Source organism: Barbus barbus (assembly GCF_936440315.1).
Source record: "Barbus barbus genome assembly, chromosome: 23".
NCBI classification, from domain to species: domain Eukaryota; kingdom Metazoa; phylum Chordata; class Actinopteri; order Cypriniformes; family Cyprinidae; genus Barbus; species Barbus barbus.
In genome coordinates this window covers 18,728,868-18,749,207 of record NC_136751.1, presented here as the reverse complement: position 1 = coordinate 18,749,207, position 20,340 = coordinate 18,728,868, and the positions used below count along the sequence as shown (strand labels likewise).

The following is a 20,340-nucleotide window of genomic DNA, read 5'->3' as shown; positions in this document are numbered from 1 at the left end:
GGTAGTTCACCCAAAAATGAAAATTCTGTCATTAATTACTCACCCTCATGTCGTTCCAAACCCGTAAGACATTCGTTCATCTTCAGAACATAAATTACGATATTTTTGATGAAATCCAAGAGCTTTCTGACCCTGCAACCGAACAAGGCCATAAAACATAGTAAGGACATTTAAAAAAATTTAATAAAAAAAAACAGAAGAAATTGTTGATTAAAGTTGTTATTTTTGTTTTCTTTGCGCACATAGTATTTTCGTAGCTTCTTAAAATAAAGTTTGAACCTCTGATGTTTTAACAATGTCCTTGCTACCTCTCTGGGCCTTGAATGTGGTAGTCGCGTTGCTGTCTATGCAGGGTCAGAAAGCTCCCATATTTCAATAAAAATAACATAATTTGTCTTCCGAAGATGAACTATTATATACAATTTTATTGTGTTTTTCGATACACTTGTTTTTACAAACAACTTGAATTTAAATAGTTTTTAAAACTTGTATATTTTAATTTTATAACAAATGATATAATCCAAAATAACTCAAAACAATTAATGTTATAATACTATAATATTTATAATAATTTGCACATTTTATTTAATTTTATTTACTATAATTTATAATAGTAAATGTGAAAATGTGAGAAATCAAGCTGCATGAGCTTCACCAGTTTGTGTCAGACCTGATGATGATTTGCTCTAGCAAGATCTGACAATGATCCAAAAGGTATAATGTGCTTCAGTGGAATATCCCTCCATCCATTCATACAGAGGAATCACATGATCAGTGCCACAAATTTGTTTATTTGATTAGTGACCTAGAAATGGTACAGAATCTTAAATGTCTTTTTGTTTTTATATTTTTTCAAACCAATTATATTTAACCCTTTCGAGGTTTAAGCTAAATTTTCAATCCCATACATATACGTAATATGTCCTTAGATTATATCTGCTGTTATAGCTCATGTGCTTTGCTTTTGAAATATTCAAGGGTGATACATTTAATATGAATTGATTCAAACCAGACATTTCTGCTAAGTGCATACCACCGTAATGTCGATATACCACAGATCTCTCTCCTCTGTCCTAATGGAGATCTTACAGTTCTCCAGTCCCTCTTAAAATTTAAATTAGCACAATATACTCCACATAGATTTAATAGTCATTTCTCAGAAGCATCTTGATCTCACAAGGTCACGATAACTTATGGCTCCATCTCGGGTAAGCTCAGATGAGTTAAGTCTGGAAAGCTCATAACTTGCTAGGTCAGATTACCATAGACTCAAAATTCTCATGCTCTCCCGCTGACTGCATGCAGACAGCTCCACAGAGCATGATGTCCAAACAGCGCTGGTCCTTATTGGATGTGTTCAGAGACACACTGACAGAGAAGCTGACTCAGAGCTGCTCATGCAGCGATGTCACCTCGGTCCACCTGGGTTCATCTCTGCTTTCCAGCCATGTAAGTGAGGTCGGCCCGTAGAGCTAGTTGTGTAGCTTTAGTTAGTAGTCAGTAGTTGGCTGTAAAGGTGTGACAGAAACAGGTTTGTATGGTCCTTCTCGTAATGAGTAGTGTCTGCTGTCTATCTAGGAAATTATTGTTGTTGTAGTGATGATTTCCACTGTGTCCTGTCGTTACTGTCAGTTGTCTATAATTAAATAGAGCAAATAGGATTCTTGTGCATATTATTTGTTGTCTGTCCGACTGTGAGTGACAATAGTAGCATCTACAGCCGTCAATAATGCATTAATTGATGCTGTTATTGTTTTGAAGGGTGGTCACATTAGCCGAGCGAGGGAAGTTAATTAGAGGGAGCAGGGAGTGTGTTAGTTCTCTGGGCCTGACGCCAGTCTGCTCTCCAGTATAATGAAGCTCCGTGTCCAAAGATACACACTAATGCTGAGTGACAGTGAACACACTCCTATCATCCTACTGTACTGTCCTCTGCCTCCTAAAACTAGCCTGCTGTCTGCTCACAGTCCTCATATATTGTTTTAGCATATATCTCTCACGGTGGACTTTATGGTAGATTATGAAATGATTGACTTTCACATGACTCCATCTGAGCTTCAATGCAAGCACCACGAAGGATATTTTTACAGACTCTATAAGACAAGTTAGTCCACTCTGCAGTCTTTGTAACTTCAAGTCAAGTATTTGAATAAGGAAAGACAGAAATCTTTATTTATAGTATATATTCACACACACACACACACACACACACACGTAAGTTGTGATAGTAAAGACATTTATGGTAATGTAACAAGATTCATATTTCAAATAAATCCTGGTCCTTCAAACTTTCTGTTTATCAAAAAAAAAGAAAAGTAAAATATGTAGTGCAACTGTTTTTTTAACATTGATTTAACATTGTAATAAGAAATTGTTTCTTGAGTATCAAATCAGCATATTAGAATGATTTGTGAAGGATCATCACAAAATATCGGAGTAATGGCTGGTAAAAAATGATTTGCCATTGCAGGAATAAATTACATTTCAAAATATATTAAAATGGAAAAGAGTATGATCGTAATATTGCAGAATATTACTGTTTTTACTTTATTTTTGATCAAATAAATGTAGCCATGGTGAGCATAAGATACTGAATGATCTGAAAAAATCTGAAAAAAGTTATTTAACATTTTAATAATATTACTGTTTTTTAATTAATAAAATAAATGCAGCCTTAGTAGGCATAAGAGACTTCTGTCAAGAACTTTTTAAAAATATTACCCACCACAAACTGTTGAATAGTAGTCAGTGTCATCAACTTTGTCCATAGAACTCAGTGTATTTAAATTTGAGTGCTGTGTTCCAGCTTTGCTCCAAAGAGTTTGATGCTTTGAGGTACATTATTGTGAGTCATGTGAAAGAGTCTTTACATAAATTATTTATAATGTATAATCATTTGTTTATGTCCTCATAATCTCTTTCTTCCCCACTAGAATATGTTGAGGAGACCAGAGGAGATGGAGAACGGAACGGCGTGGTCAAACTCTTCCGAATCCTCTGATGATTCCTCCAGTCCTCAGCTTTCCTTGGGAATGCGCCATGCACACAAGAACTTAGTACAACCTGAGGTACAAACTGCTCCTCCTGCCATTGAAATCTCATTTGCACCCCGAGAATCGGCGACCTCTACTCCCACCCGCCTGGCCAATCAGAAAGAAGAGGACGAGGAGGAGGAAGAAGAGGAGGATCTGAAGAAACCAATAGCCACCATAACAGTCACCACTGAGGCTCCTGTGAAACAGGAAGTGCCCAATGGCCATCCCCGTTATTCTCGCTCCCTTAGCCACATCAACGAGAACAGCGCAGATGGTGTTTTGACAGATAGACTGGCTAGGGAATCCTCGGAGGCCAATGAAGTGACTTCTGTGGTCTCATCGGTATTTGTAAGTGACATTGCTATGGATATGCCCCTCCGAGCAGAACCATGTTGTGTAGTACCAGACACTCAGGAGACCTGCCCCATTCCTGATCGATCCACGAGTGAGCCATCCTGTCCCGCTGAGCCACTGAACTGTTCAGAAAGTAGCTCTCCTGCAGAAACCACAGCTTTCGACTCTGAAAAAGCTACAGAGCCCACGTCTAGGCCCACCTGTGGAGACAAAGACTCCTTCCCCAATGCTAATGCTTTGTCCCTGCAGATGGACTCCGAGGATCCAAGGACTGATTCCTCTCATGAGCCACACCTCACAAAGACACAAACGGACGACCTGCTGGCAGAGAAGTCTGGTTCTTCAGTAGACACCAGACCTACGGGTGATTTGGAGGGACAATCAGCAGACAGCAGTTTGGAGGAGGCCCTTGGTGCCGTTTTGTCCTCCCTTGATGACTACAGAGGCCAGTTTCCAGAACTACAGGTCCTAGAGCAAGAGCTGAAGCTGTTGGAGGAGGCACTAACAGTGAGTGCTGAACCTTATTGTTGTGGGTCAGGGTTGGTAAAATTAAATAATTTTTTTGGTTCGGATCGGTTCTTTTATTCACAAGTACATAAATAATGCAATTCAAGCAATTTCAAAACTGTTCTTCTTTGACGAGTATGTTTTGTATTAAAATTTCTTTATTTTAAGGTAAATCTAAGGTCGAAAATGTCAGGGTGATAAAATACCCTGGAAGAAAAACCTTCTGAAATTCTTAAAAAGAAAACTTTATTAAATAGTTGGACATAGTCATTTATTATTACTACTTAAAAGATGTTCTTACCAAAACTACTCAATATTTGAAACTGCTACTTAATATTTGAAAGAAAAAATTGTCTACCAAGTCATATGGTGACACCGCAACCAACATGCAGAAAAAACATCCTCAAAAAATAATTGAAAACATATTAGAAATGATTAGAAATATATATTATAAATATGTATTTATGTAAGAAATGTTGGTGAAGTGTTTCTAAAATAATAATATGATTATTCTTAAAGAATTACAGATGTGAATCATAAATCTTCAATTTGAAAAAAGTTATCCTGATGTGTAGACTCAAGATATATTTAAGTTGTGGAAAATATTATTACTTTTTACAGCACATGATTTTTTTATTATTTAAATTTGACCCATTTATTGCGTCAGTATATGCACCATTACTTTCAAATCAAGTTAGATATCTAGATCTCCATCTTTGATCAACATTTGGAAACGGTTATGAGTTTGAGAAGGTCAAAGAGGTTGAAAGTGAAGAAAACGCTGCTTTAAACTCTGTCCTTTCCAGCATGCAGTGAGGGTTCACAGATTTAGGGTGTAACACTTCCTGGTTGACTTAGATTCTCGATGCTTTGGTCGCTAAAGCCTTTGGCTATTGCTCGAATCCAAGCCCCACGATAACCATCAAAGTCTCAGATCCGGGTTTGGGTCCAGAGACTTTGGTCTTCATCAGTGGAACAATAGAGTTCATCAAAGACATGACCTTTGCTTTCACTATTAACCGCTTCATCCTGTGTCTGCAGAGAGGTTTTCCCAGCACAACTTAGCTTAGTCATAGAATAAACACAATGTGTCTTTTTCCAGAATTGGCTTTATAAGTTAACTGTCTACTGGCAGTGTCTGTGTCATGTTGTGGATTAACAGAGATAATTTTTCCTTTATTTGTAAAAACAAACACTGCTTTTCCAGTATTGCATTTTCCTTAGAAGTGTTTTGTTTAATGTATTCACGAGAGTTTAAAATCAGAAGCGTGCATATTTGATGAAAGATTAGATGTAACTTGCACAGACAAGGTTAGTTTACTATTCTATCAAACAAGCCTCATGTTTATAATCGTTTGGCTATACTTTTGTGCATTTTGACACGTATTCTGATGTGAAGTCTTTTCCCAATACACTGGAAATGCTTCAAGTCAAAAATGTTTTGGTAATTGACATTATCTTACAACTAATACATGAACGTTAAATTTAAACCTTAAATTCTGGGGTTTCTTTCAGCTAATAATTTAGATGGAATTTTTTATAACTGTTTGATACATTATTTGTATAACTGTACATTTATTTGTAATTTTGCAAATGTGTGTATCTGCAGGTACGGAGTCGTAGTCGCTCATCCAGTGTCAGTTTGACTGTTGAGACGGCTCTAGGGAGCTTTGACTTCCTAAATACATCAGACCTGGAGGAAGAGGAGGAGGAGGATGGTGAAAGGCAGAGTGTGACAGACAGGTCAGAACTTGAGAAATGGTTCATCTTTCTGCTGTCAAATGATATTTTATAGGCCAAAAAGAAATTAGGTTCAACCAAGGTTTTCATCAAAATGCATTGCTTCTATAATGTTATGTTACACTACTGCCACCTAGTGACTTGAAGGAGAAGCGTTAGATTGAGTGATTGATTTCAAAACTTTATCTGTTCAATCCCAACTCTTTACTTTTTCTGAATATATTGTGTTGCCATTTTCTGACGTGTGTTTGTTCTCATGTGTTGTGATGGATACAGCGCCGTGGAGCGGCCAGCGGCTGTAGAAAGCGCAGGAGAGGATGAGGGCTGTGAAGCGCGATGTTGGGATGCTCCCTCCGGTCCTCTCAGCACAGGCTATCAGACTCTAGATCACACCCTGCAGGTTCATCTGAAGAACTGTAGCTCACAGCTGCTGGTCAGTTACTGTAGTCTTATAGTACTAGATATGGACGTTAAGTCCCATATACAGGGGGAACAACTTGAAATACGGAGAATGTGTGCAGAATTCAGTTCATTTTTCTATGGCATTGAATATACATGTAAAAACATAATCTGCTTTAATTTCTTAATTAAACTAAGGCCTAGTCTTGGCTGCCCCGTCTGTGATACCAGGCCTATAACTAAGAAGTTTTAAACAAAAAAAATGTTAAAACTTGAATAAGTAATAATAATGATGTCTGAAATTATAAGGTATGTCCAAAAAAATATAATTGTCTAAAAGTAAAACTTGAGTGTTTATATATCTATATGTGTTTAATTAGGATTAGTGCTGTCAATCGCGATGAATCGCATCCGATTTTGTTTACATAATATATGTGTGTGTACTTTGTATATTTATTATGTATATATTAATCCACATACATGCAAGTATATATTTCAGAAAAATATGTTAGGTTGACACACAAATATATTTATATAATATAAATTATATGAATATAAACATATGTAAATGCATGTAAATATTTTCAAAATATATACTGTCTGTGTATTTATATATACATAATAAATTTACAAAGTACACACACATATTATGTAAACAAAAACGTTTATTTTGGAATGCGATTAATCGCGATAAATCTTTTGACAGCACTAATTAGCATTAATTTGATTAATTAATATGTTGAAATAGAAAATGGTTATTTTAAATTGTTACAAACAGTTTTTGCTGTATTTTTGATCAAATTAATGCAGCATAAACTTTAAGTACTTTAATACTATAACTGTTTTTTTACACCGTGGACAGTTTTATTATTGTTTTAGGCAGAAATATGTATGTATATATTTTAAGTTGGTACCTAAAGCAGCAAAACACTGTTTTCCAAAGGAGATCACAAACAGGATACAAACTATTTTCCTTGCAGGGTGTTCATTTTTAATGGCAAGAAAACAAATTCTGCTCTTTTTTTCTGTTTCCTTGAACTTAAGTGTTTTTTTAAATATATAACCATTTCTTACATGTGTAAGTTGTTTTAAAACGTGTGCTTGCTCAGTGTTGATGTCTGTATAGGTTGTTTATTCAGTTTTAGTTTTATTTAATTTGAGTTATTTTAGTACTTCATACTATATGGAAATGAAATAATATATATATTGAATTTATTTTTATATGTATGTATATTTGTGTGGCTGTACATACACGTAGTTGTTTTTTGGTGTTTAGCTTAGTGTTATGTTAGAAGCATTATTATACTCATACCTTTTGTTGTTTTAATATTTTGAATTGTTTTTATGTTTCATTTAAATGTTTAGTATTGAAATGTTTTTGTATGCATTTGTCAATTTTACTTAATTTCTTTATTTTCTTAAATGTGTGTGTATATAGTATTTACAGAGTTTTGACTTTTAGTTTCAGTTACTTCTGATTTGTAAGTCGCTTTGGATAAAAGCGTCTGCTAAATGACTAAAAGTAAAGTAAATATATTTCAACCAACAGAAGTCTAGAATCTGTATTCATACTCTGTGCTTTGTTATTGTAATCAGAGGTTAGGCACATTCGGGCCTCTGCGCTGTGGGGAGATGTACGCTCTGGACCGACTTCTCAGGGAGGCGAGAGTCCTCGAGCTCATACGATGGGTTGTGAAGGACTCGAGGGGCGAAGTCATCCAACCAGAGGAAGGTGAGTCTCAAACTGTTATAATGCTCTAGTTTTGTTATCTTTGCAGTTGTATCTTACCTGTTGTACTCATTTCTTTGCAAATGCTCATACGTGCTTTTATGCACCACAGGCCTTACATTCTACAACAGAATGTTACTTCAGAGATTTTTAGTTTTTCCTCACAACCTTCTTTATTTCCCACATTCTCTTTACATGTCGGAGCAGTTGTTCCTCAGTTAGATCAGTGCCAGGGGGCTGTGTTGCTGTGGAGGCAGTGCACAGATGGCTGCAGCGTCTACAGCACTTCCACAGAGGCCTTCTTACAGGCACTCAGCGACACTTACGCCAGCAAACTCCCTGAGAGGGGAGCAGGATTCACAGACACAGGTATGTGTGTGTGTGTGTGTGTGTGTGTGTGAGTGTTGGGTATTAATGCATGAACAAGCACTGTAAATGAGTTATTTGGAGATTGGTTTCTAGATTGAAATTGCTGTACAATCCATTAATCAATATAAATTACAAACTTAACTTCCTGTATTTCATCTCTGGGAAGGATTTAATATCCTGCTAATCATTGTTTCTGATGATACCGGGTGTAATTAAAAGTGTGTATATTTCAATAGACTAAATCAGATTTTCTTTGACACTCTGTGACACTGAACTTGTGTGTGTGTGTGTTAGTGTTTCTGCGTCTGCTGGAGCGCATCTTGGAGAGGAAGCTGCCCAGGCGTGCAGGAGGTGCGTACAAAGAGACTCTCACTCTCTTTCAGTTTTGGAGCTACCTGGAAGCAGAGGGGGTGAATGACTTGGACACCCACATTCCTGAGCTGGCTGAAGAAGGTATGTTTGAGTGTCATAAAAAGGGAGTAGTGCGTTCACTTCATAAAATCATGTTTTTTGTCTTGTTTTCCAATAAAGGACAAATTAAATTGATCAAAAAGTGATAGTAAAGACATTTATGATGTCGCAAATAGATGCTATTTTTAACTTTCTATTTATCAAAGAGTCCTGGAATAATAATAATTATAAGACAAAGTGTTTCTTGTGCACCAAAACAGCATGTTAGAATGAATTCTGAAATATCATGTGATCATGGATGCTGTAAATATATTAAAATGGAAAACAATTATTTTCAATTGTAATAATATTCCACAGTATTATTGTTTTAACTGTATTTTAGATCAAATAAATGCATCCTTGGTGAGCAGAAGAGACCTATTTTAAAAATACAAAAAAGTCTTACCAGCCCCAAAATGTTTAGCAGTAGATTTATTTATTTTTAGACCATAGAGAGTTTTATTATTGCTGTAAGCATAAATCTAAAAATATATTTTAAGTTGATCCTTAAAACAAAAAAAAACACTGTTTATCAAACGCATTCTTACTACCAGTGTTCATTTTTAGTGGCAAGAAAACGTTTTTTGTTTTCAAAATAGTGTGACATCTTATTTTTTACCCACATTATATCCCATGTATTCAGGATCGTATTTTAAGAATGAGTTTAGCTCACCATTACTGTTACTACATTCAGAAGCAAAAATTCCTACTTTGACCAACAATGCAGCTTCCTCTAGCGTTAAAATTGCTTTCATATTAACTAGATTTGATTTTGTACTTGATGCTTGACAAGAGAATATGATCCGAAATGTGGTTTGAATGCAAAATCCAGTTTCCATTGAAAGTTTTTCACGTCATTAGAAATTGAGAACTCACTCTGAAAATGAACAATGTCTGGTCGTTGCAGATTGTTTTAAGTTTGAACGCCCCTTAAGTGTTAATGGACTATACTCGTCTATCCTCAAACATTCATTAGCAAGAGTGATTGCGTTACAGATCTGTAGTATCAACCCCTTCCGTCCCAAGCGCCCCAATTATCACCCCATTCCACTTCTCGTCATAGTTTCTTGGTGCATCTTTCCATTCCTCCCCCACTTAATGTTCTCGCAGCAGTGTATCGGTTTCACCCATGTCTCTTTTGTTCTCCTCCTCCTACAGTGTGGCTAGTTCAGTGCCTGCAGTCTGGAGATCAGGATGTTCTGGTAAAATCTTTGAAGAAGCCTCCAGAGTGCAGTCTGAAGAGGGAGGGCTTGCGTGTCGTCAGTCTGCTACTGAGGGATCCGAGGGGGAAAGTGTGCAGTGCAGCCAGCTCCCTGCTGCGGAGTCTAGCTGACCAAACCCGCCATAGGGAGAGGGTAAGATATGTGCAAACGCCACAAACTCCTGTTTGTTCTTTTAGAGGTAACAGTTTCAGTAGATTTGCATATATTAGTAGTATAGATATTGTAGATGATTATAGATATAAGTATGGACACAAATATTGGAAAAATAGTTTTTTACAACAGTAACAACTTTAAGTATGAGATCACATGGTGTTTAAGATCACGAGAAACATAAAAAATCTGTAAAATGACCTGGACAGGATTTTCTTTTTCTTGGAAATACTACGTAATGTTATTGCGTTGGACTAAATATTACTAATTTTCCTCACACAGGATATAACAACTTTCCCCTCAAAAATGATAATTGATCATTTAAAAATGTATAATTTTTACCTTTTCCCATCTTTTTTCACTTGTCAAAAAATGACCTGCCTACAAAAATTGTTATAAACATCTTATACTGCATTATTACCAAATATTGGATTCATATTCAATAAAGCTTTTTTCACTGAGGTGCATCAGCTGTTCAATAAGGCCTACAACCAGTCAGTTCCAAAACAAAATACAAAACGTGCTAACAGAAAGAAAACAAAAAAAGATTGAATCCAAAATTTGTTTATGGTTTAGTGTAATTAGAGATGTACAAGCAATTATTCAAAGGCTGGCCATTTTTTACCGAAAACACCAAATTAGGTAAAGGAATTATTATTATGCACATCACAAGGGTTAATATTGGTGCATCCCTAATCGTGACTATTAAGTGCAAAGAAGTTGTGATGCTTTGTTATTCAGAAAGAATATTGATTTGATCCACTCAGTGTCTCTCATTACTGTTCTGCCTCAGGCGTTGGTGAGCTGTCTAGAGTTGCTGGAGGATGAAAGTGTTGACACGCGGGTGTGTGGATGTAAAGCACTCGCATGTCTGAAGGTCAGTTCATGCATGTATAAACATCTCTCTTCAATAACCCAGCACCACTCAATCAAGATGTATTTTTTCCCCACACTGTGTATATATACGTATATATGCTTGCATAACATCAAGAGCCTGGTGGTTAATGTTCTCTAGTAATCTGAGTGGGAATCAGATTATATGCAGCATCATACCTCAGTGTTGGTGGAGGACTTTAAGTAAAGTGCCTTGCTGTCTGTGTTTGTGCATCACAGGCCAAAGAGAGCATCGAGCAGCTGGTGTATCTGTGCCGGACAGATAAGGAGGATGTGAGGGATGCTGCCAAACAAGCTCTGCTTGTGCTAGGTAAGCAGTGGACTAAACAACAGGAAATGGATCCATGAAGGAAAGATCGGTAATGAAAGTGAAAGAATGGATCTGCCGCAAACGTGTTCCAAACGTGTTTATGGAAAACTTGCAAAGATCAGAGAATTTAAAAATGAATTTCCAGGCTGTAAGAGACAGGGAAATTAATTAAAAAATTAAAATTTGCAAGATTTTTATAGTGAATGTACAATTTTATACTTATTTTCAGCTGAAAAAAATATTTAATCTGCAAAAAAAGTATTCCAGTCTGTAAAAAAAGTCTCTTATTTGCGTTTCATTTGTTTTAATTGCAGGTGAGGAGGGGAAGATGGCCCATCGACACCTAGAGTCCTCACAAGACGGAATGTCCCGGCTCTTTGCGCCCGGCAGCATGGCCAGTACGGCTTTCTAACACAATCAACTGACCGATACTTGTACTTGCGTCTCAGTATCCTCACAGTCATGATCATGCGAATTACAAACTTTAAATGCACACTATTAAGAAAAAACGATCAAACTGTTTTAATGACACAAATCAGCGTGATTACGCTCTTACAGATGGAGTGTCAGCATCGTCCTCAAAGACGTGGACGGATGTTATACAATCATTGGACAGAGGACTTGTATGTCAGTCTGTATGTTATTAATATTTTGGATATGGCCTAAGTTCAACTACTGTAAAGTGATGAGGTAAAATAGTGGGAATGGGTTTATAAACAATGTTTTGCTGCCTTAAGATTCGGCCCAATGGAGTTGCCTTCATGATTCATGGAATGAAGCTGGACGCTGATCAGCAATACAAGTGATGGGAGATAAAGTGTGGTTTTCACTTTATTGGTGCAAGTAAGGCAGTGACTACCTGCAGAGTACATGGAGAATCTGATTGTCCACTTTGTGAGGAGTGCTTATGTGTGTGTACATAATGATTGGAGAATGTATGTTGGTACTTGAGGGGGTCTCCAGCTCGAAATGTAGGATGGGGATCTTGGAAAGTATTTCCTTATCCCAAACTTTCATAGGGACCTTGTTGCCATAGTAACAGTGCCATTCCATACTGTCATATGCTTTATTGATACAGAATATATATCTATATTCCATTGGAAGTGTAAAGGTTTTGTGTTGTAATTTAGTTTAAATGTTTAAATGCTCAATAGCCAATACAGATCTGATTTGATTCACCATGCACTTCACATTTAAGCCACGCGCCCCTCCTGCTGTAAAAGTGAAGCTGTTAATTTTTTATTCATTTTTGAAGATGTCATCATTATTATGAGTGAAAGCTGTAAACTGTGGTGAATATTGCCTTTTGCAAGAGGTTCCGACAACCTTTCCACGCTTGTGATCTGTAGAATGGCCATGGATCATGTTTGACTCAGAGCATTTCTCCAGTGCTGCTAGACAGAAAGGTTCTGAGTTGGAACCAGAGTAGGTTCTTACATTTTTACATAACATTATTTTCTAGTTCAATCTGTTCCAGACTTAAATATGACAAAGAACGCCTCTTCAGTGTATAAGTGCCTCAAAGTAGTATGGGGAGAAAGAGAATGAGATGGACTTTATTTAAAACTCAACACTGCGGTTTAGGATTGCAAACTGCAGAACAGATTTAAATATATTTTTCATTATTATCTACAGATTGTGCAGCATTAAAGAAGTGATTTACTTTTGATTTTTTTTATTTTATTTACTCTAAATATGTATATTGACAAGGATATTGCTGACATCAACTGTAAAGGAAACATTAAAATTATGGACACTAAAACTTGGGTGACTTATTTATTAACATATTTGATACCTGTTATTTGTACTTTGTCACTAAGAAACTTGGAAAATAAAGGAATTACATAATTGGAGCATTTCCACTTTAATACATGCATGCTCAAATGGTCATTATCAAGGGAAAAAAACAGCATTACATAAGAGACTCGGTTTCAATAGTGTATTGATTAAAACAGGGTACCTACATGATATTTTCATAAGGTTTGTTTTTGATGATAGGCTACAGATAAAAAAAAAAAGGTGAGAGAAAAAAGATTAAAAAAAATTCACATGCACCTACATGGTGTATGTGTGTGTGTATATATATATATATATATATATATATATATATATACACTATATTGCCAAAAGTATTGGGTCACCCCCTTCTAATGAACATGTTTGACTACTTTAGTCATTTCTATGAGTACAAATCTTAATGTTAAAGCATATAATGATATTCTAGGGAATTGTGTGCTTCTAATTTTATAGCAACAGTTTGGACAGAACCCTTTTCTACTCTAACATGACAGTGCTTCTGTGTATACGGCACGGTTCAAAAAGAAAAGGATTGATTCAGTCAGTGTGGAAGAACTTGACTGGTCTGCAGAAAGCCAAGTCCTGATCCCAGCTGAACACCTCTGATGTGACTTTATATGCAGACCTTGAGCCAAAAACTCATCACCAAACACCAATGACTTAATGACACTATAAGGACAAAAGTTTTGGGACACCCCCTTCTTTAGAACAGAAAAAGGCACTAACAAAACTGTGGCAACAAAGATGGAAACAATAAACGTATTTAAAATTTGTATTTCCACGTGTCTAAAATGACAGTACCCTTATGTACACGTCATTGGTGTTTGGTGATGAGTTTTTGGCTCAAGGTCTGCATATAAAGTCACATCAGAGGTGTTCAGCTGGGATCAGGACTTGACTTTCTGCAGACCAGTCAAGTTCTTCCACACTGACTGAATCAATCATGTCTTTTTGAACCGTGCCGTATACACAGAAGCACTGTCATGTTAGAGTAGAAAAGGGTCCTGTCCAAACTGTTGCTATAAAATTAGAAGCACACAATTCCCTAGAATATCATTATATGCTTCAACATTAAGATTTGTACTCATAGAAATGACTAAAGTAGTCAATCATGTTCATTAGAAGGGGGTGACCCAATACTTTTGGCAATATAGTGTGTATATATATATATATATATACATACACAAACACAATAAAAAAGCAGGCTCTCTCACTATCAATCCCTCTTATATTTCCAATTTGGGCGGTTAAACTATCATATTATCTTCTAATATTGTGATAAGAGGATCAGCTGCAATGTATGACATAATATTTAGACAGACATTTTACTCAACGCTTTTCTTAAAATAAAAAAAAAAAAAAAAACAGCCCACATCCGTAATTCAAAAGTAGCGCCCCACACGGCCAATCCGCACACTGCTTGTGTTTACAGCCCTCCCCCACGCCACCGCCCCCCTGCGTGACGCGCATGCGCAACAGCCGCTAAAGGCCGCCATTTTGTGCGGAGCCTACTCTGCAAAAGCGGGAGAGGATTAAAACCGCCGGAGGTGAAGGACGCAGTTTACTCCGTCTCGTACTGAAGGAAGAACAAACCCTGGGCTTTCTGTCGAATTCAACGCGAGAGTAAATCACCAAACGCAGGTAAAACGGCACTACTTTTCCGAAAGGGGGGAGTTTTGCAGGAGCTTTAATCGGCCTCTAGGTGTCACGATGGGGCTCCCAGTCCAGGCGGCTGGCGGGGGGTGTTTGTCTCCCTCTATCGTTATCGAAAATTTAGCAAAAAACATTTATAACCCAGAAGTTCGGGCTTCAGCCCGATTATTAAGCACTATTGAAACTATATCAGACAGCATTTCACCAAGATGCCATTATTTAACGTCAGGATGTTTGATTCAACCTTTAGGCCAGGCGTCCATTTTCTGTTTCTTCTCTTTGTTTCCTGTCTTTAGAAACCCGCCGTTTCTGCACGCGCACTTAGCCAACCAGCTAATATGCTTCTCAAAGTTAACCAATTTCCAGTCCTGCCACACCCAAACAGCTTAAAACAAGCATGTAAATTCACAAACGTCAAATCCGCGAGATTTTAAGCGGAATGTGTGCCATTTTAAGGCGTAAAATAAATTTAAGCTCACGCCTGTCGCGGTGTTCGCGCCCCTCCTCGAGCAGTTAAATTCAAACCCGAGTCGATGAAACATTGACCCGGTTCGGCGATAATAAAGTCCCATCACTGCGGCCTGTGTTCACTCGTTGGTCTTTATCACTCCTGGAATAAAAAATGATAGGTTTAAATGTATAAACATCAGATGCCTCTCTGGCGTGTTAGCACTAGTTCTGTCGCCGTTGCTAGCGTATTGCGCAGATTAAAATCAAACGAGGAAGATGTCGTTGCTAAATGACACTGATGGCCATTTTCGATAAATAAGACCGAGCCTCGCTGACGAGCACTTCCCGAATCCCGTTGTTTATCGCCTGAAAACACCGCTGAATCGCCGCGGTCTTCGGTCTCGGTGCGATCGCTCACTCTTATTGAAAGACCAACCTCAAGCAACAAACGACAGAGGGGGTAGAAACTGTAGAGAGCTCCCTCTACAACCCGACCGGTAGTGGTACAAAAACACGATTCACCATCTCAGAATGCCCTCTTGCTGTGGAAAATCATAAGGGTGTTTTAAAACGTGTAAAGGTAAGGATGGTGGACACACTTGCACTGTTTTGTCGGTTTAATGGTTGGGGGCCAAATGCGCGATCATGAGGAAGTAGAAATGAATCGGTTCAGATGAGGCTTTCTGGCGCCGAATCAAGAGTTCAATACGTGATTTTTGGTATAATGAAAGTAACGTTCAAGTTTTGCAAGTTTGCCGAGGTTGTTTATTGTTAGTGGTAAGCAACTAACGTTACCTGATATAAATGCATGCACACTAAATAACTAAAAAGGGGTGTCAATCAATCTTTGACTAATATGACCTGTATACCAAAAGTGTTTTGTTTTGGACATTGATGATTTGTTTGCATCCCTACAGGTTGAGCTAGGTAGTAAGAAGCAAAGTTGAGACAGGTAGTTCGTTCATCGGAGGCAGAAAGTGGTGGAGGCACAGGTGTAGAGAGATGAAGTATTCATTTTTGATACAGGTAAACTTACAGGATGCTATACAATCACAGAAGTCTTGGGTGTCTATGGTAACGCCAACTCAATTCTGTTGTTCACCATTTGCAAGGTTGATAGCAGACTGTCTTAGTATGTGCAAGTAATCAAACACAGTCCAAATGCAGTCAGGTAGGAAAACATTCTACAATTAATGCTGCATTCTAACTTTTTTGCTTTTAAACGGTGTAGGTATTACCCATGGAAGGGGGACCGACTGAGGCAGTGGTGGAAGATGCAGGGGATGCTTTCAAGGCCAAGGAATGTAAGACATACCAAAGGCGACGAGAAGATGATGACGTGGGCGCTGAATTGCTGCAGGCTGCTGGGTTAGAGCAAGCCCAGGTTGAAGGAGAACCTGTTGTGGAAGCTGTCAACAGCAGTGTGGAGATGATGGTGATTGACTCCCTAGACCCTGCCCTGCTCCAGATGAAGACAGAAGTCATGGAAGCTGCTGTCGGGGCACCTGTTGGTGTTGCTGGTGCTGCCCATGAAGCCACGGTTACCACTGTTGATGATACTCAGATCATCACCCTCCAGGTGGTGAACATGGAGGAGCAGCAGTTGGGCTTGGGAGAGCTGCAGCTGGTGCAGGTGCCTGTTTCAGCTGTGCCTGTCACTGCCGCCACTGTAGAAGAGCTGCAGGGGACGCTGGTGGACGCTACTGCCATGCCTAAAGATGGGGAGCCGGTCATCTGTCACACCCTGCCATTGCCTGAGGGCTTCCAGGTTGGTCATATTTTTTGTTTTGATCTGGCTACACATTTCAAATGCGATGCTCTGTGACTTTTTGGTGAATCTAAATGTTATATAATCTCCTACAGGTGGTCAAGGTGGGTGCAAATGGAGAAGTGGAAACTGTGGAGCAAGATGAGCTCCAGGCCCAAGATGATCAGCCTCAACAGCAGGAGGAGGAGGAGGATATGGTTGAAGCCCAAAATGAAGACCCTGCCTGGTCCAAAGATCCAGACTACACACCCCCTGTTAAAAAGGCCAAGAAGACTAAGAAAAGCAAGCTGCGTTACAACACAGAGGGCGATAAAGACATGGATGTGTCTGTGTATGACTTTGAGGAGGAACAGCAGGAGGGACTGCTCTCTGAAGTCAATGCTGAGAAAGTTGTGGGTAACATGAAACCGCCCAAACCAACCAAAATCAAGAAGAAAGGTGAGAATGTGTGATTAAACAGACTGAACACTTACATGTCTGCTTTTCACTTGCACATTATAGTGTTAGTATCAGATCGGTGTTGGGTCTAAATCGCTGTGTGTGCGTGCAGGTGTTAAGAAGACATTCCAGTGTGAGCTGTGCAGTTACACTTGTCCGCGCCGTTCCAATCTGGACCGCCACATGAAGAGCCACACGGATGAGAGGCCTCATAAGTGCCATCTTTGTGGACGAGCCTTCAGGACTGTGACGTTGCTGAGGAACCACCTCAACACCCACACAGGTATGTGATCTAAAGTGCATTAGAAATTATAGGCTATCTTGTGTGAATTAGAAATTGAAACAGCCTTTTTCTTCCTTTCTGACAGGCACCAGACCACACAAGTGCACTGACTGTGACATGGCCTTCGTCACCAGTGGAGAGCTGGTGCGACACCGACGCTACAAGCACACTCATGAGAAACCATTCAAGTGCTCCATGTGTGACTATGCCAGTGTAGAGGTTGGTCTGAGTGCATCATGTTGAGTTTCTTTTTTTTTTCTTCATGGAAAGATGCTTTCCAAATTGACCTAAGCCTTGAAACTTTGCAGGTTAGCAAGCTGAAGCGCCACATTCGCTCCCACACTGGAGAGCGTCCGTTCCAGTGCAGTCTGTGCAGTTATGCTAGCAGAGATACCTATAAGCTGAAGAGACACATGAGGACCCACTCAGGTCAGCAGCACTTACCATTTTTTCTCAGATTGTGTTATTGTCAACTAAATGGGTTAGATAAATAGAGTTGACATTTAAAACATTGAAAACATTTTTTTTATCTGTTCTACAGGAGAGAAGCCCTATGAGTGCTATATCTGTCATGCACGTTTTACCCAGAGTGGTACCATGAAGATGCACATACTGCAGAAGCACACAGAAAATGTGGCGAAATTTCACTGCCCCCACTGCGACACAGTTATTGCCCGCAAGAGTGATCTTGGTAAAACTGCGATGTTCAGCATTTACTGTTTTGTAGTTGTTGCTGCTGGTTACTTATGTGCTTTTTAGTAGCAATGTCAACTTTGAACATACTTGGGCTGTATTGATGTTTACACAATTGCTGTGTCCCTTGCAGGTGTGCATCTCCGTAAGCAGCATTCCTACATTGAGCAAGGCAGGAAGTGCCGTTACTGTGATGCAGTGTTCCATGAGCGCTATGCTCTCATCCAGCATCAGAAGTCCCACAAAAATGAGAAACGCTTCAAGTGTGATCAGTGTGACTATGCATGCCGTCAGGTCAGACAGCTCATGCAAAATTCTCTCCAAATTAAAATTTTATATGCAGCATTAATCATGGTGTAGGAAACTCTGCTTCACATTTACTGTGTTCTTGCTAACAGGAGCGTCACATGGTCATGCACAAGCGCACCCACACTGGAGAGAAGCCATACGCCTGCAGCCAATGCGAGAAAACTTTCAGACAGAAACAGCTGCTGGACATGCACTTTCGGCGCTATCACGACCCCAATTTTGTACCCACATCCTTTGTATGTACTAAGTGTGGCAAGACCTTTACTCGAAGGGTATGGTATTTTGAAATAAGTTGGATGTATTTCAGGGAGACTATACGGTAAAGTGTTTAACAAATTGTGTGTATTTTGAACAGAATACCATGGCCAGACATGCAGAGAACTGCACTGGTATGGATTCTGCTGAAGGAGAGAATGGAGCTCCAACCAAAAGGGGCCGTGGAGGCCGAAAGAGGAAGATGCGCTCTAGAAAGGATGATGATGATGATGAAGATAGTGGTAAGTAGTTTGGCTGTAGTTCTGCTACTATGCTGGTGGTTGTATTTGTGGTTTCATCAAATCCTTGCATGAAATCCGTCAATATGAACTGGATTATCTGGACTTTTTTTTTATTTATTTATTTTTTTTTATTTAATTTTTTTATAAATGTGGGTTTTTAAGAATGGAATGGATATGATTCAAAGAGCTAAATAAAAATCAAGACTGTTTTATGAAAATTGTAACGCTGTGACCTGACTATCTCAGATGAGCATGGAGAACCTGACCTTGATGACATTGATGAAGATGAAGATGAGGAGTTTCTTGATGATGACCAGATGGATGTGGAACAGGCTCCACCCAGCATTCCCATCCCTGCACCAGCCGAACCTCCCGTCAAGAGGAAACGCGGCAGACCCCCGAAGAACGCACCCAAACCTTCTCCTACCAAGTCTGTCGCCAAAACCACCACAGGTAACTTATGCACTGCAGCATATTAAAATAAACCATTCAGAATCTCCTTTACCTAGGTTTAACAAAAAGATTCTCTCTGCTTCTCCGAGCAGCTGCTGCCATTATCCAGGTGGAAGATGAAAGCACAGGGGCCATTGAGAACATCATCGTGAAGAAGGAGCCTGAGGGTGCTGATGCAGCTGCAGCTGCCCAGCCAGTGGTGGAGGAAGTGGAGGCTGTTGAGGCTGGTGTAGAAACAGTGCAGCTAACGGTCCCTGAAGCTGCGCCTAATGGTGATCTTACTCCTGAAATGATCCTTAGCATGATGGACCGGTGATCTGGGGATACATGCACAGGCGGATCACACATATATATATATATATATATATATACACACACATGCTCACATTTCTCTTTCTTCACCTCCTTTAATACAGCGCTGTCCTCTTGTCTTGCATCAAATTTCTTAAAGACTATAAACCCCAAATTCTGAACGTCCTGAAGTTTCTTACATTTTGTCTTTTCATGATGATCACAAAGCTGCGCTTTTCTACTGTTTCTATCATACCAGTAGTTCAACTGCGGATTTCTTTTTGCGGTGTTCTTTGTACGTGGAGAGGCGAGATGGTTTTCGAGAGCAGTAATGTCTCAGACATTATGTGGTATAATAGACGCATCTAGAGGTTTCTTTACTCTGCTAACCTGCCATCTTTACTTGTCATTTCAATTACCATGGCAATATTGAGAAATGATAATTTTGTGCCTGGTCAAGCGTTGATGTCTAGAATCGCCGTCACTGCTGTAAAAATGGGTGTCTTTACCCCTTCTGTCCAAGACAACCCCTTCAATGTTTGAGATTA

At 38.9% G+C, this 20,340-nt stretch overlaps 2 protein-coding genes across 6 annotated transcripts in view; both read left to right on the top strand.

Annotated features, from left to right (window-relative positions):
• Nucleotides 1–13,161, top strand: part of LOC306842654 (rho family-interacting cell polarization regulator 1-like) — a 74,809-nt gene extending 61,648 nt beyond the window's left edge. For all 3 annotated transcript variants that reach the window (XM_079373621.1, XM_079373620.1, XM_079373619.1), the window contains exons 13-22: nucleotides 2,934–3,896; nucleotides 5,506–5,639; nucleotides 5,913–6,069; nucleotides 7,632–7,767; nucleotides 7,972–8,133; nucleotides 8,428–8,586; nucleotides 9,742–9,938; nucleotides 10,750–10,833; nucleotides 11,070–11,160; nucleotides 11,475–13,161. In XM_079373621.1, the coding sequence (XP_079229747.1) occupies nucleotides 2,934–3,896; nucleotides 5,506–5,639; nucleotides 5,913–6,069; nucleotides 7,632–7,767; nucleotides 7,972–8,133; nucleotides 8,428–8,586; nucleotides 9,742–9,938; nucleotides 10,750–10,833; nucleotides 11,070–11,160; nucleotides 11,475–11,572 (2,181 nt within the window). In that variant the 3' untranslated portion in view covers nucleotides 11,573–13,161. The remainder of the gene's footprint in view (nucleotides 1–2,933; nucleotides 3,897–5,505; nucleotides 5,640–5,912; nucleotides 6,070–7,631; nucleotides 7,768–7,971; nucleotides 8,134–8,427; nucleotides 8,587–9,741; nucleotides 9,939–10,749; nucleotides 10,834–11,069; nucleotides 11,161–11,474) is intronic.
• Nucleotides 13,162–14,416: 1,255 nt separating this feature from the next.
• LOC306842652 (transcriptional repressor CTCF-like) lies at nucleotides 14,417–19,843 on the top strand. 3 transcript variants are annotated; one of them, XM_079373614.1, is made up of 13 exons: nucleotides 14,417–14,598; nucleotides 15,978–16,086; nucleotides 16,292–16,828; nucleotides 16,924–17,266; nucleotides 17,379–17,549; nucleotides 17,635–17,768; nucleotides 17,858–17,978; nucleotides 18,091–18,240; nucleotides 18,376–18,536; nucleotides 18,641–18,823; nucleotides 18,907–19,048; nucleotides 19,295–19,501; nucleotides 19,594–19,843. In XM_079373614.1, exons 2-13 carry the CDS (start codon nucleotides 16,063–16,065, stop codon nucleotides 19,815–19,817), a joined length of 2,397 nt encoding a protein of 798 aa, XP_079229740.1. In that variant the 5' UTR covers nucleotides 14,417–14,598; nucleotides 15,978–16,062; the 3' UTR covers nucleotides 19,818–19,843. The 3 variants fall into 3 exon arrangements, with proteins under 3 accessions (XP_079229740.1, XP_079229741.1, XP_079229742.1); XM_079373615.1 differs by lacking the exon at nucleotides 15,978–16,086 and having other exon boundaries at nucleotides 14,419–14,598; XM_079373616.1 differs by lacking the exons at nucleotides 14,417–14,598; nucleotides 15,978–16,086 and adding an exon at nucleotides 14,610–15,640.
• The last annotated feature ends 497 nt before the right edge of the window (nucleotides 19,844–20,340 follow it).